The sequence below is a fragment of the Myotis nattereri genome (genome assembly GCF_964212035.1).
Source record: "Myotis nattereri genome assembly, chromosome: 3".
NCBI classification, from domain to species: Eukaryota; Metazoa; Chordata; class Mammalia; order Chiroptera; family Vespertilionidae; genus Myotis; species Myotis nattereri.
The window spans coordinates 6,972,557-6,986,272 of NC_138077.1; the positions used below are offsets into that span (position 1 = coordinate 6,972,557).

Here is a 13,716-nt window from a genome sequence, read left to right on the forward strand (position 1 = left end):
GCGGGGAGGGCGGTGCACGCAGAGAGAGATGGGAGCCTGCGCCCCTCCCCACACCTGGCCCCGCGCATCTCTGCCCTTGGCACTTCCCGAGCCGCGTCCTGTATTACAAACTGGGTTCTGTGAGCTGTTCCAGCAAATTATTGGACCTGAGGAGAAGTGGGATCCCCTGACTTTACAGCCGATCGGTCAGCGTATGGGGGCCCCTGATTTGGGACTGGCGGCTGACGTGAACAGACTTGTGGGGCACTAGTCAGCGCTGAAATGGAACCGAACTGTTGGGCACCCAGCTGGCGTCCAGGACGTTGGAGAGGTGGTCGCTGGGTAGAAGGAAAACCCCACACTGAAGGGTACACAGTTCAGGCTGCCCCGGCCCAGCCAAGGCTGCGGGTGTGGGCTCCCCACCTCTCACGGGTCCTGCAAGGGGACCCCAACTGCTCTCAGCGAGACCCCATCTCTGTGCAGGGCGCTGAGGTGGGTTTGCTGATGAGCCAGATATTTGCAAAGGCCATGAGGTCTTTAGGGGGCCACAGGAGAAAGTCCACGCACAGGGCACCCAGAGAGCAGGGCGGGCCAGATTCTGTTCCTGAGGGGTCTGCAGGGAGACTCAAGACCAAACACAGTCAGGAAGATGCTCCGAAGGCTGACCAGAGCGCCACCCCCCCCCCCTCTCGGCTAAGTGACCAGAGATGGGACTGCACACCAGACCCCAGGCCCAGGCAGGCTGGTCTCTGTCACTAGCTCCAATGCCATCCACAGGTCCACGTAGGCGCCGAGTCAGAGAGACGAGAAAGATACAGCCTGACACTGTGGGGGGAGCCTAGGAGGGGCGGGCCGTGTCCGTGAAATCACAGCTGTACTTCTTTCGTAACATGTGTTTGTGGGCTTCGGGGTCTGCTGGTCTTTTTCCTTCTCAAGAACGATGCTGAGCAGAGAGAACATGACGATGCGGACACAGGGTTCCATCTAAGTGGGGGGAGGGTCATGTGCGTAGGTCAGATCCTAAAAGGAGGGGGACAGCCCGCTGGCGTCCTTCCCGGGAACACCAGCTCCTGTGTGCTCCCCTCCATTTAATGCACAGATTAAGGACCCTCCCACCGGAGACGCATGACAGGAGAAACTCCGATTAGTCTGGCTGGATCCCTTTGCAAAAGGACGCCCTGACATGCGCCCAGCTCAGCCACGCTGCTCATCCAAGAGCGGCAAAGGCCGTGCACGGGAGCCAAGCACCCGGCGAGTCCAGCCCAGCTTCCCAGGAGCCAGGCCGATCCCGCAGGGCGTCCCCACAGGTGGGCGTGCACAGGACCCGGGCTGCCAAGCGTTACTGCGACACACGACACCACCGGACCCACTTCCCCACACTGTGCAGGGCCCCGGGCGCCTGTCACCCAACCGCTGGCCAGCTTGTCCGAGGGGACAGTACTAGCCGCAGCACGAGGCAATGACAAGGCTCAATTCCCTGCCTGGCCACGAACATAATCGTCAAGAACATGAAGATAATTGTGAAGCAAAACAGGACCGTGCGCGCACTCTCCCGTCTGCCTGCGGTCGGCAGGGAGCCTCCAGGGCCCCTGTGGACAGCGGTCAGCGGTCCCAGCCCAGGGAGCCGAGGGAGGAGGGCTCGGCAGAGACTTTAAAGAAGGAGTTTCTGCACCGCTGAGCGGCTGTGCACTTCCTCACGGGCGCGCATCCTTCTGCAACTGTATTAAAGCAAACGAACTTTCACCATCCACTTCCCCTGGCACCGGAGCCAGACCTTCGACAATGCCCGACGGCTGCTCCCGGTCTGCTCCTCCCTGCACCTGCGGGCCAGCCCGGACGCTCTGCTCCTCTCTTAGCTGGGCCAGTGGCAGAGAACAGCAAACAGAACTGCCCACCACAAAGGGACCGGCCCCGACATGCCTGTAATAGTGAGGGCGCTCGCTCCACCGGGAGGCACTGCCCACGCCGGGGCCTCCGGGAGGCCAGGCCTGCGGGGGTCTGCGCCTCAGTGCCCGCCTGTGCCCCCTGCTCACCCGGCCCCTCCCAGCGCTGTGGGCCATGCCGGACTCAGCATCCTGCGTTGTTGCCGCCGGTTTCCTCCTGTCACCCCAAAACCTTCCAGAGGCTCCCCACACTGGCTCCAGGATTGTACCACCGTGTGAGTGCCTTGGCCAGGGGAGGGGAAGGCGCTCTCCTGTGCTGCGGGCAGAGTCGGCTGCAACAGCACTTTGGAGACCAGTTCTGGAAAACTCCGCATACTCACAGCTTGGCCACCCCCCCCCCCCCCCCCCGCCTCAGTCCCACGCTTGGCTGAGGGTTAGGACCCTGTGCACAGTCAGGCTCATGCAGCTGCTGCACTTGTGACAGAGAGAGAACCGCCTAAGGCCCCGTCGGCAGAGGATGGAGGAGGAAGCTGCGGGCCGTCCAGAGCCCTGACCGTATTGAGGCCCATGAACAGAGCTACCTAAGTCCACCCGGACTCTCAGAACTGCCGCGCCCTCTACAGAGAAAGCTGGCTGTAAAGCTGCACACGCAGCAGTGAATGTTCTTCACAAATGCACGAACAACACTCCCGCTGAGACGGGGGAGGTACACGCAGGCGGGCGGGCGTCCGGGGCCAGCAGCGCTCTGCCTATCGCCCTGGGGTCACAAAAGGTGTCCCTTCCTTCCCCCGGCTGCTGCGTGGTACACTTTTAAGTGGATGTGGTTCTTTGGGATGTTTTACACACACTTTGCGTTTTTAAAAAAAATCAATAAAATTATTTATGGTATTTGACGAGTCTGGTAAGTCATTTCAGCTTGTGAGTGGTTTGCAACTGTAAAATGAACTCTCCACACTATCCAAATGGCTCAAATCTATCTGTCCTATTGCAGAATATATACATATGTACACATGCACATATAAGTTCACATACCATATAATTCACCCACTTAAACTGTAGAATTGAATGTTTTTAAAATACGCTTCCCAGAGTTGTATGCCTAGCATCACCGACGGAACATTTTCATCACCCCCCAAGGAAACCCCGTACCCACAGCGGTCACCCCCATTTCCCCACCCAGCCCTGGCGACCACGGGTCTACTTTCTGTCTCTACTGACTGTTCTCTCCTGGACGCTTCATACAGAAGGAATCCTGCAATAAATGATCTTTTGTGTCTGGCTTCTTTCCCTGAGCATAACGTCTTCAAGGCTCATGCGTTGCTGCATGTCAGAGATTCATTCCTTTACAGGCTGCACAATATCCTACTGTACGGCTGTACCACGTTTCATGTCTCCATCCACCAGCTGATGAGCAGATGTTCTTCATGTAAGGCGTCTACGTTTTCAAATAATTCTCAGACGGAATAAACTACCCCCATCAGCTTTAGATGAGAGGCCCTTCACAGGGGACCACACCCAGCTCACCTTCTCCTGGGCCGACCGGGCCCCACTGGAGACTTGCTGCACCGCCAGCTCCAGGGGCGGCTGCTGCGGGTCCTCCTCAAAGGACAGGGACAGCGGGCCCTGGAAGAGAGAAGCGTAGTGAGGAGATGCGTGCAGAGCAGCGATGCCTGCTTTTTAGAGGAAGTCAGGCTTCTGCTAGAAAAGCTCTGCACACCCAAGAAAACGTAACAGGGCTCCTTTTAGTTAACCTGGGCTTCTAAGCAGTCGCAAAGGTCAATTATCAGCCAGTGCACACACCTGTGCATGCACCTGTGCGCCAGCTCAGGCTGGCTCCCGCTCAGGGGCAGGTTCAGTTATGGGACAAGGATGGGAAGCAGAGACTCCCAGGAACAAGGGCAAACCTAACGATGAAGATGGTGAAGGGCGTTCTGAATGCTCAGTCTCACGGTGTAAGGAAACGCAGGCTCTGCAGGGGGTGGGGTGCCCACGCTGGCCTGTGGGCCTGCGGCTCTAGCACAGCGGCTGGCCACACACAGCGGGTGCCAGGGCTGTGCCCTCCCTTCCTCTGGTGAGAGCCCTGTTTGTAGAGAGCTCCTTCTTCCTGGTCCCTGGCATTGCACCTAAGGTGCCCCCTTCTCCTTTCCCACCGCCCAAGGGTGGGTGGGCAGGAACTCTTGGGGCGGCCACCTCTCCCTGGAATTTGGGACTCCTTGGTTGGCAATGAGCCAGGCTGGTGGCTGTGCCTTGCAGACCTCAGGGCTGCCAGCTCCTGCCCCCAGGGCTCCCGGTTGAACCCAGCCTTCAGCTCTGTGCACCCTCTGCACCCTTCCAGTAAACTCCCCGGGGCTTGTCAGCCTACGTCCATTTAGGTTCTTGCAATTAAAACTCTGCCCGTGTGAGATGTGCAATTCAATTAATATGACCCCAAGGCAACAAGACTGATGTTTTATGAAAGAACAAACCAGGGCTTGTCCTTTTCAAAATAAATTCTCTCAAGCCCAGTCGGCGTGGTTCCGTGGCTGAGTGTCAACCCATGAACTAAGAGGTCGCAGGTTCGATTCCCGGTCAGGGTACATGCCCGGGTTGCAGACTCACTTCCCAGTGTGGGGTGTGCAGGAGGCAACCAATCAATGATACTCTCTCATCATCGATGGCTCTCTCTATTCCCCTTCCTTCCTCTCTCTCTCTAAAAAAAAAGTCAATAAGAAATATTTTAAAATAATAATAAATAAAATAAATTATCTCGAGAGGCCAAACACTTATGCCAACAACACAATCTGGCATGAAACTCTTCTTAAGCTGCTTCCTGACTGACGTGTATCGTGGCCAAGGAAGTTCTGACTGGCTGCAAGAGAAACTTCCACCCCACAGCTCCCCTCCACTTTCTATCTACCTCAGAGACTCTCTGCATGGTGAGCTGGTTCCAGCTACAAGACACGATCGGGGTGGGGAAACAAAATTCTGCAAAAGACGCCCAAGCTCTGCTGGCAGGCACAGCCCACACGAGCAGGCCATGTCCTCATCGGGGGCTACTTCTTAAGAATCCCCCAGGACGCAAAGGAAAGCTAACAGGCACAGAACACTTCCAATTCCATGCTTCTAACCTCGCCCTGTTAGAGCAACACCAATCTCACCCCCAAAAAATCATGGGAGGAGAATGAAACCTACTCCCCAAGAGCGATGAAGTCACAGTCTCGGGCTGCTCGGCAGACGCCCTCCAGGCTGTGCTTGTTTTGGTGTGGCCTGCTGGCCAGGGGGAAGCCATGAGCCTGGGGATGACATGGGTCCGAGTACGGGGTCATCTGGCTGAAAGAACAGCCTCCAGCACGGAGCGCAGTGCCAGGCAGGGAAGCCACCCGTCAGCAGGAGTGGTGACAGCTGCCGGACAGCTCGAGGGAAACAATGCACCTTCTGTCCCAGGCTGCAGAGCACGGCTGCCGGCCGGCCATGAGCAGCCTGGACGCAGGCTCCTGCCCTGGGCATCAGGGGACGTCGTCCATAGCCTCTTACCTATGGCAGGCCCCTCATGGATTAAAACCCTGGAAAGATTCTACCAGGAAAGTTCATGTCAAAGGTGGTCTCACAAAGGACAGAAATTAAGTTAAAACAAGGACACAGGTTCCCTTTCCCTTTCCGACTGCCTACTCCTCGAGCTTCAGGAAGGCAAGCGTGTGTACGACACCCAACCGTGAACTGCCACACGTCCCGTACTGTCGGTGAGCAGACAGCCCCAGTGCAGGTGCTACCCCGCTTAGGCCAGCGCCAGACTTTACGTCCACCTGGGAATCGCCAGGGAAACACTGAACAAGGAAAGCCACGAGGGGCCGAGCCCTGCCAACATCAGCACCCACTGCAGACCTTGCGCATTTCAAGCTGTGTGGACCGCTGCACAAACACCAGTGGACGGGAACAGGACGTCCCAAACAGCCCCAGACACAGGAGCAAACTTAGAGGGGACAAGGGTGGCATCCCAGATCACTGGGTAAAGACGGATTCTCTCTTTAATAATCAGGATGTGGGAGGAGCCCCCGATGGAACCCCAACACTAGCACACGGACCTGACTGCATTCATTACCAATGAATATCATAACCCCCGAAGGGGCGGGGAAACACAGCTCTAACCTAAGACACTTTGGGAAACAATGCCCTGACCGCAGATAAATGCCATAACCTCGGCAGTAAATGTGTGTCTCGCTGGGGTACAGGTTGGCAATTCAGAAACTACTCTAGGTGGAGGCCAGAACTGACCAGGTAAATAAATATGTTCCAGACAGCGAGTACCCGATGCCTCCCTCCTGGAGAAGGAAGTTAAAAACACGGAAAGGGGAAGATAAAACGAACGCTGTGCTGTTGACCTGGAGGCCAGGGGATCCGTATAAAGTCATGGTTTTGAAGATACAGACAGAAAGAGGAATGCAGACATGTGCGTGAGTGTGTTGGTGTACACACATACATTTCCTAGCTCTGTCCACTAAAAAAGTCTAGAAGCAATGAGACCCCGGCAGTAATGACCCCGGATCTCGGTTCCTAAACACTTCTCCAAAAGCAGGAATCGGGGCTGCCTGGAGAAGGGGCTGAATCCAGGGCCGGAAGAGGGAAAACACAAGATGAGTCTAGGAAAAAAACATCTGTGGAGCCATGAAGGAAGGAAGTGCTAAATATACACACACACATATCTTTCTGTCTTGGTGGCAAAACACACAGGCTGCTGCTAACAGGGCTGCCCGTGGCCAAACAACAGTCAGTGAAACAACACAGCCAACAGTGACGGTGTTGGTTAATAATGCACAGAACAAAATAAATCACCGTGAGTCCACCCTGATGGAAATAACCAACGAAATATATGGATGGAGGAGAAGCGGCAGCCCTTTCTTGCAGTGATATTCCAAAGAATAAATGTAGGGGAGATGAAAACAAAAAATCCATCATTAAGCAAACTCCCCAGAAGTAGCTGTTGCAGACCCGTCACACAGAGGGATGCCCGAGTCCGCGAGCAAAGTGTGAGGGGTAACAGGATGTGTACAGTCTCAGAGTATCTCCACGAGATGTTTAACCTCAGAGGGGATGATACAAGAGGGGCCATAAGATAGAAGACAAACCACCTTTACCAAGGGATCAAGGCCCAAGGCCCCAGCAGGAAGTTACAGTGACATCACGAACCCTGTGCTTTAGTACATGGAAAGGGGAGCATCACTTCTGCAGTTTGTATAACCTCAGTCCAATCATCTAAAAACACCAAATTTGAGGGACCTTTGGCAAAAGAATAATCAATGTCCTTCGGACTTATCAAGGTTGTGAAAAACAAAGAAAGAATGCGAAGCTGTTCAAGACTGCAGGAGACCAAGGAGAAGCAACAACGTAATGCCATGTGGGCCTGGATGGGACCCTGGAACGAGAGGATCCCGGTGGAGAAGCTGTGAAATTCATACAAGGGCTTCAGTGGTTAGAGACCATCGCCAACGTTAATGTCTTACGCTGCTTACAATGTTAATATCATTGCACCGTGAATTACAGTAACATGGTGCCAATGTTAATTTCTTGTCCTGTTACAATGTTAACATCATTGTACCATGAGTTACAGTAACATTGTGCCACTATTGATGTCTTTATACTGTTTACGTTAATATCATTGTACCGTGAATTATGGTAACATGTTGCCAATGTTAATTTCTTGTCCTGTTACAATGTTAACATCATTGTACCATGAGTTATAGTAACATGGTGCCAATGTTAATTTTCTATCCTGTTACAATGTTAATATCATTTTACTATAAATTACAGTAACATTGTACCAATGTTAATTTCTTGGTTCTGATCACTATGCTATGGTTATGTGAGGCTGAGTGAGGAATACATGGAAACTCTGAATTATTTTTAAAAATATTTTTATAAATTTCAGAGAGGAAAGGAGAGAGAGAGAGAGAGAGAGAGAGAGAGAGAGAGAGAGAGAGAGAAACATCAATAATGAGAGAGAATCATCGACTGGCTGCCTCCTGCACACCCCACACTGAGGATCAAGCCTGCAGCCCGGGCATATGCTCTGACCAGGAATCGAACCGTGACCTCCTAGTTCATAGCCGACTAGGCTGAATTATTTTTGCTGCTTTTCTGTAAATCTAAGAGCAATTTAAAAATCATGTTTTTTTAAAAGAGACTTTACAAGAAAGCAGCCCACCTTTATTGACGCTATTTACTAAATGCCTCATGACGATCTCATCTCATCCAGAGTGGATTCTCTTCTTCAGATTGAACCCAAACCTCCCCTCTTCTCCAAATGAAGCACAGAGAGGCCAGGACTTGCCCCAGGTCACACAGCCCCAGAGCTTTCAGCCTGAGCAGTGAGCACAGTTCTTCCAAGCGGCTCAAGAAGTCCCCTCCCAACTCAGCAGCCCACGATGGGAGTCAAGTTAGCTCTGGCTGCATTTTAGTGAACACTACACCCACTCTTCCTTCCTCTGAGCCCTGGTCGGGCTGGGAGAATGGGTGAGCGCAGGGAACAACCTGAACTGGCGCCTGCTCCTGGGTTTCATGCGGACAATTTGCAAAGTCATCCGTGAGCCTCCTTTAATGTTGATTTTTTAGAAGTGAAAACAAAGCACATTAAACAGCTTGCGTTGCCCAGGCGTGGCTGGCTCCCAAGCAGGGAAGGCCTGTGTCCAGATGGGGTGATGCTCACGGCCACTGTTTCTCCCCACCGGCGACAAGTTTCTACCAGGCCCTGCCATTCATCCCACCCCCCACCCACTGCTGTGAGCCAGCCTTGTGCTGGGCGCTGGGAGGGCTGTGCCTGGGCAGACAGGGCTCCGGACTAGCTTACGATTCCATGAGATACCAGTGAGCACCAGGTGCCAATGCTATTTGGGACAAGCACAGGCTGCTGGGGTGGGGGTGGGGCAGCAACCTGGCAAATGGGAGGATAGGGGTCTTCTGAAAGCTTTATAGAAGTTAAAGAAGAAAAAGGTTAAGTATTTGAGACCAAGGGAACATGTTCACGGAACAGAAAGGAGACGGGTCTGGGGTGGAGGGTGCAGGCAGGGGCCCGGTCAGGTCCCTTATCCAGGGCTGCCTTCACATCCTTGCCAACTGACCTCTCACAGCGTGGCCTCTGTCGCTGGCCAGGAGTTTGGATTTTTGTGATCACCACTCGGAGCTCATTATGTAATAGGAAAACTCTGAAGTCTTATCACTGTGTTTCCTTTGTAAATTGCTGGAGCTCATCTACAAGTTAGGTTCACACAGCATCTTTCCTGTTTTCTTCGGAAAACCACAGATTGTCCCACAATCTTGGTCACCTGCACCTAGAACATCCCTCTGAAAAGAAACCCTGGGGCAAAGGACCAAAGAAACAAACAGCTTCAGGGTGGCCCACGGCTGGACAAGTCCGAAAGGCGGCCCCCACTCTAAGGTCAATACTCACAACGTGTGGGCACCCACCTGGGCCGGGAAGCGCCGTCCAGCTCACCAGCAGAGCTCGCAACCCAGAGCTTCCCAGGTGGGTGTCCGGGGTGTGGACCATCGCTGGGGTGACTGACTGTCATGGCAAACCATTTTGTAAATGTCACAGTTACGCAGGGGAACTAAAGGGAAAGCCTCAGCTGCTGCTTGTGGACAAGAGGTGTTCGTTCCAAGTCAGCGACTGAGGCAGTTCTAGGCCGTCTGTTCTCATGACTGAACTGTGATCAGATCAATTGGAACTGGGTGTTTGGGACGCCAGATTGGAGAGGTGCTGTGGGGTGAATGACGGATAGCTGGCCTAGGGCAGTGGTTCTCATCCTTCTGGCCCTTTCAATACAGTTCCTCATGGTATGACCCAACCATAAAATTATTTTCGTTGCTACTTCATAACTGTCATGTTGCTGCTGTTGTGAATCGCCATGTAAATATCTGATATGCAGGATGGTCTTAGGCGACCCCTGTGAAAGGATCGTTCGACCGCCAAAGGGGTCACGACCCACAGGTTGAGAACCGCTGGCCTAGGGACTGGCGTGTAGCTGGCAGCCTCTCAGTGTGAGAAGAAGCCAGCTTGGGGAAATTGTGAAACCTACAGTGTGCGCCCTCACCCCTGCCAACCTGCTAAGTCCGAACTGCAGGGGGAAGGCATGTGCATTTTTTCAAAGCTCTCTAGGCAAGTCACCTGTGCTCCCCACACACCTGGCATCTGGCCGGCCAGCTGGCAGAGCAGCCATGGTTTCCTCTCTGTCTCTCCAACTCACCATCCTGTCTAATTTAAAAATGGTTTCGGAGTAAGGGTCAGAACCACAGGGCCGCCCGACAGGAGGGACCTGCACTGCCATGGCCATGGGTCACTCAGAGTCAAAGGAGGCTCCACGGGTTAGTGCTCAAGCCTCAGGTCCCGGGAGAAAGGAGCCCCACAGCTAGGGATGGTTCATTAAGCAATCAAACCCTTTATCCTTTCTTGCTGGGCCTCCATGAAAAGGATCATGTAGGTCTCAACTTCGAATTTCCTGCCCGCAGGGGACCTGACCCAGGATCTGGGTCAACCCTGGCATGTCTCTCCACCTCATGGAACTCAGTCTCCCCTCTGCAGCAGAAAGGGGCTTTGCTAGAAGAGTTTAGGATTCCTTCTGGTCTTAAAATGCAAAGTTGGGGTAAGACAGAATTCAAGAGTTACCGTCTCCATTCGATAGAGAATTCCACCTTTCACGAAGACGCTGGATATGATTGTGACTTCCAGGGTGCCCCCAACCCCCAGGGACTGGCTGAGAAGTGGTTTCCTTCCCAGCCAGGGCAGGGCCTCTCTGCCATGGAGTATCAGCCCTAATCTGGGATTAGTGGGAATCGAGTTGGAGGGAGGGCAATGGGCAATGATGAACTGCAGGGCAGGCTGCCGGGTCAGGAGAGCCACCAGAGACACCAGCCTGCTCACCCTTATTGTCATCAGTGCTGCAACAGTGGTGGGGGAGGACAGGGAGGGTGTGTGACAAGTCTGTAGCCGGGAGTTCCCCAGATCCTATCTTCCTGCAACACCTTCCAATTGAATTCAAATCAAGCAACACTCGCAGGCACAGGGAGCACAAGCAGATGCAATCCACAGCCACCCAAACTGTCTGGGAGGTCTCTGAGCTCGAACCCCGTACATCAGGGCGCCTTCCTGGCAGGAGTGTGGAAACACGGAGGTCCTGACTCTGCAGTGCATGGTCAACAGCAGACAGAACAGAGAGAAGGCAAACCAGCCAGATGCCTGTCTCCACTCCCTGAACAGAGCTCCCCTGCTCCCAGAGTCAGGGGACTGGGTGAAAGGTTTTCTTTCAAAACCTCCAGTTCCTTCAAGGTTCTCAGCCTTACCTGACCAACCAGGCATTCCAGGAGGAACTTGCAACACCCCGGGCGCAGGAGCAACCTGGAAGCAGTGTCTAAGGCAATCCTATTTTCTGGAGCCAATCGAGAAACGCCAGGAAACGAGGCAGAACGGGTTAAGCAGGGCTACCCCAACGCACACATCCGAGGTAGGGTCCCGCCTCCGTGCCTGAAACTCCTCCAGATCTGCCAGATCACGCACCCAACGCTCCCCTGAATGTTAAAGGGAGCAGGGACAAGGCTCACACCTGCTCACACCCCCAACCAAGGTGGACTCACTCAGCCCCCGAACCTGGCCTGTGACCCCAGCTCAATCAGGGGTCAATGACAGCACCTGGTGTGCTCCCAGGTGGGAGGCCACATGGCGTTAGGGCTCCCACAAGAACTGGGGTGGTATCCCTGGCCAGAAGACATCCAGCTCTGAACGGCAGGGGCACAGTTTCTAGGCACCATGACAGCTGGCAGTCAACTGACCTTGAAGCCTTTTTTTCATCCAAAAGGTACAATTCGTTTCAATAGTTCAGAACAGGGTCAGTCTTTCACGTTGTTGGATGGATGGCCATTTATATGCAAAGTTTTCTTGTTTTTTAAATCCTGGTGCAAAGACCAGGCCCCGGCGGCTATGGAACAGGCCCACTGCCTTCCCGATGTCCAAAGCAAGGCCCCAGGCTTCTCCACTGAGCTGCACAAGCAGCTGCAGGACCATGAAAGCAAGGAGGACGGGCCAAGGCTGGGAGGCACCTCCCGATCCCACCAGGCCCCAGTTCCTACGGGGATGCCCAGAAATAGGAGACGCCAGGAATCTGTCATTAAACTACGATGTCTTAAGAGTAAAAATAAGCCACCACGTCCTTCACCACGGAAGAAATAAAACCACGCGAGCGTGCGGCAGCAGTTGGGTCACAAGCCCCTACGTTTCGTTTGGGGCAGGAGGTGGCTGGAGTCCAATTCCAGCTCGGCCCAGCATAGGCTGTGTGACCTTGGGTGGGTTCCTTAACCTCTCTGGCCTCAGCTCCTATCTATAAAGTGATGACAGACCCAGGAGTTGTGAGTATTCACATGACATGTGCACCTAAAGCCCCAGGAAAATGTCTCGAAGTGGCTGGCTCTCAATGGTCACGAATTTTATATGCCAGGGAATGCGAGCAAACCTCTTAGACGTACATCGTTGGTGAAATCCAGCTCTCTAGATGGAAGCATGTTTGGGTCACAGGTATTCATACATCAGGTACAAAGGCCGAAAGTGTCCAGCTGGGAACCAGAATCCACCTGGGACTCCGGGAAGGGCTGCCATGAGCTAGAAGGGGAATGGGCCCCTCTGACAAGTCTCTCCAACAGCCAGACACGCCTCCTCTGGGGCTAATAAGGTTCAGTCACTTGGTCTTGACTCCCTATCCAGGATGGTCCGCACTCCAGGGTCTTTCTCCAAACTTTCAAGGGTCCCATCCCACAGGGAAGGCACCCTCAGGATCAGCCAAGGGTTGTGGGAGGCTCCAGAGGAGAGCTCTGCGTGGCCAGCCCGCACCCCGCCGGCAGCCGCACCCGGCCCCGCGGCACCACCACGCCCTCCCAGAAACTCACCCCTTTCCGCCTGGCCTCCTGGTTCAGGGCGGCCACCCAGGCGGCCTGCCACTGGCTCCTCCAGCTGTTCAGCCTCAGAATCCAGGAGAGCAGCACGTCCGACTCCGGGCGCAGGTCCTCGGCCGGCTGCGCCGCCCGCCGCGGGGGCCGAGCTCGCGCCCTGGCCAGCGCCCACTGCGCCAGGTACAGGCCCACGGTGCCCAAGGCCACGACGAAGAGCGACACCAAGACCAGCCACTGGACTTCACCGAGCCACGCGTCCAGGCGGGACATGGTGATGGCGCATACCCGGCGCGCCTCGCCCAACTTCCCAGGGCAGCCCGGGCGGGACGCGGAGCCCGCGGCGGCGAGCTCAGGACATCAGCCCGCGCGCGGCCGGCCGGGGGGCGTGGAGGGGCGTAGCGGGCTGATCCGGGCGGCGGGCGAAGCGGGCCCGGGGCCCGGGACGCGGGGCCGGGAGCAGGGAGCCTGGAGGCCGGGCGGGGCGAGCGGGAGGAAAAGCCGGCCCGCGCGCGGCAGCCACCGCCCGGGACTGCGCCCCCAACCCCGCGCACCTGGCAATGGGGACGCGGCGGCCGGCGTTCCCGACTCGGCGTCTGGGCAGATCCCGGGCCGCGGCCGAGCGCGCTTCCTCCTGCGCGCGCCGCCCCCGGCGTCCCGCCCGCTGCCCAGCAGTGGCCGGAGAGGCTGCGGCCGGGGGCGGGGAAGGGGGCGGGGCCGGGCCTCGGGGCGGGGCCAGGGTCGCCGGCGCTCCGGCGGTCCTCGCCCCCTTAAAGGCCCCGCGCCCCCGGCCCCGGTGGACACCGCTCCTGCCGCGATCCGGGACTCCCGCCCCGCCACGTGCGTGCAACACCAGCCCCTTCCCGCGACTTCCTGCGGACCCCGGGCCGCGGCAGCGCGGTGGCCCTGCTGGGCACGCCCGCACGGCTCTCTCCAGCGCTGACATGCTCCC

General features: G+C 55.6%; 1 protein-coding gene across 1 annotated transcript in view; it reads right to left on the reverse strand.

Annotated features, from left to right (window-relative positions):
• C2CD2 (C2 calcium dependent domain containing 2) overlaps positions 1–13,037 on the reverse strand; it is a gene marked incomplete at its 5' end in the record, with an annotated part of 48,926 nt that extends 35,889 nt beyond the window's left edge. Inside the window, 2 exons of the mRNA XM_081087344.1 lie at positions 3,387–3,485; positions 12,765–13,037. Of these exons, the coding sequence (XP_080943470.1) occupies positions 3,387–3,485; positions 12,765–13,037 (372 nt within the window). The remainder of the gene's footprint in view (positions 1–3,386; positions 3,486–12,764) is intronic.
• Between the last annotated feature and the right edge of the window lie 679 nt (positions 13,038–13,716).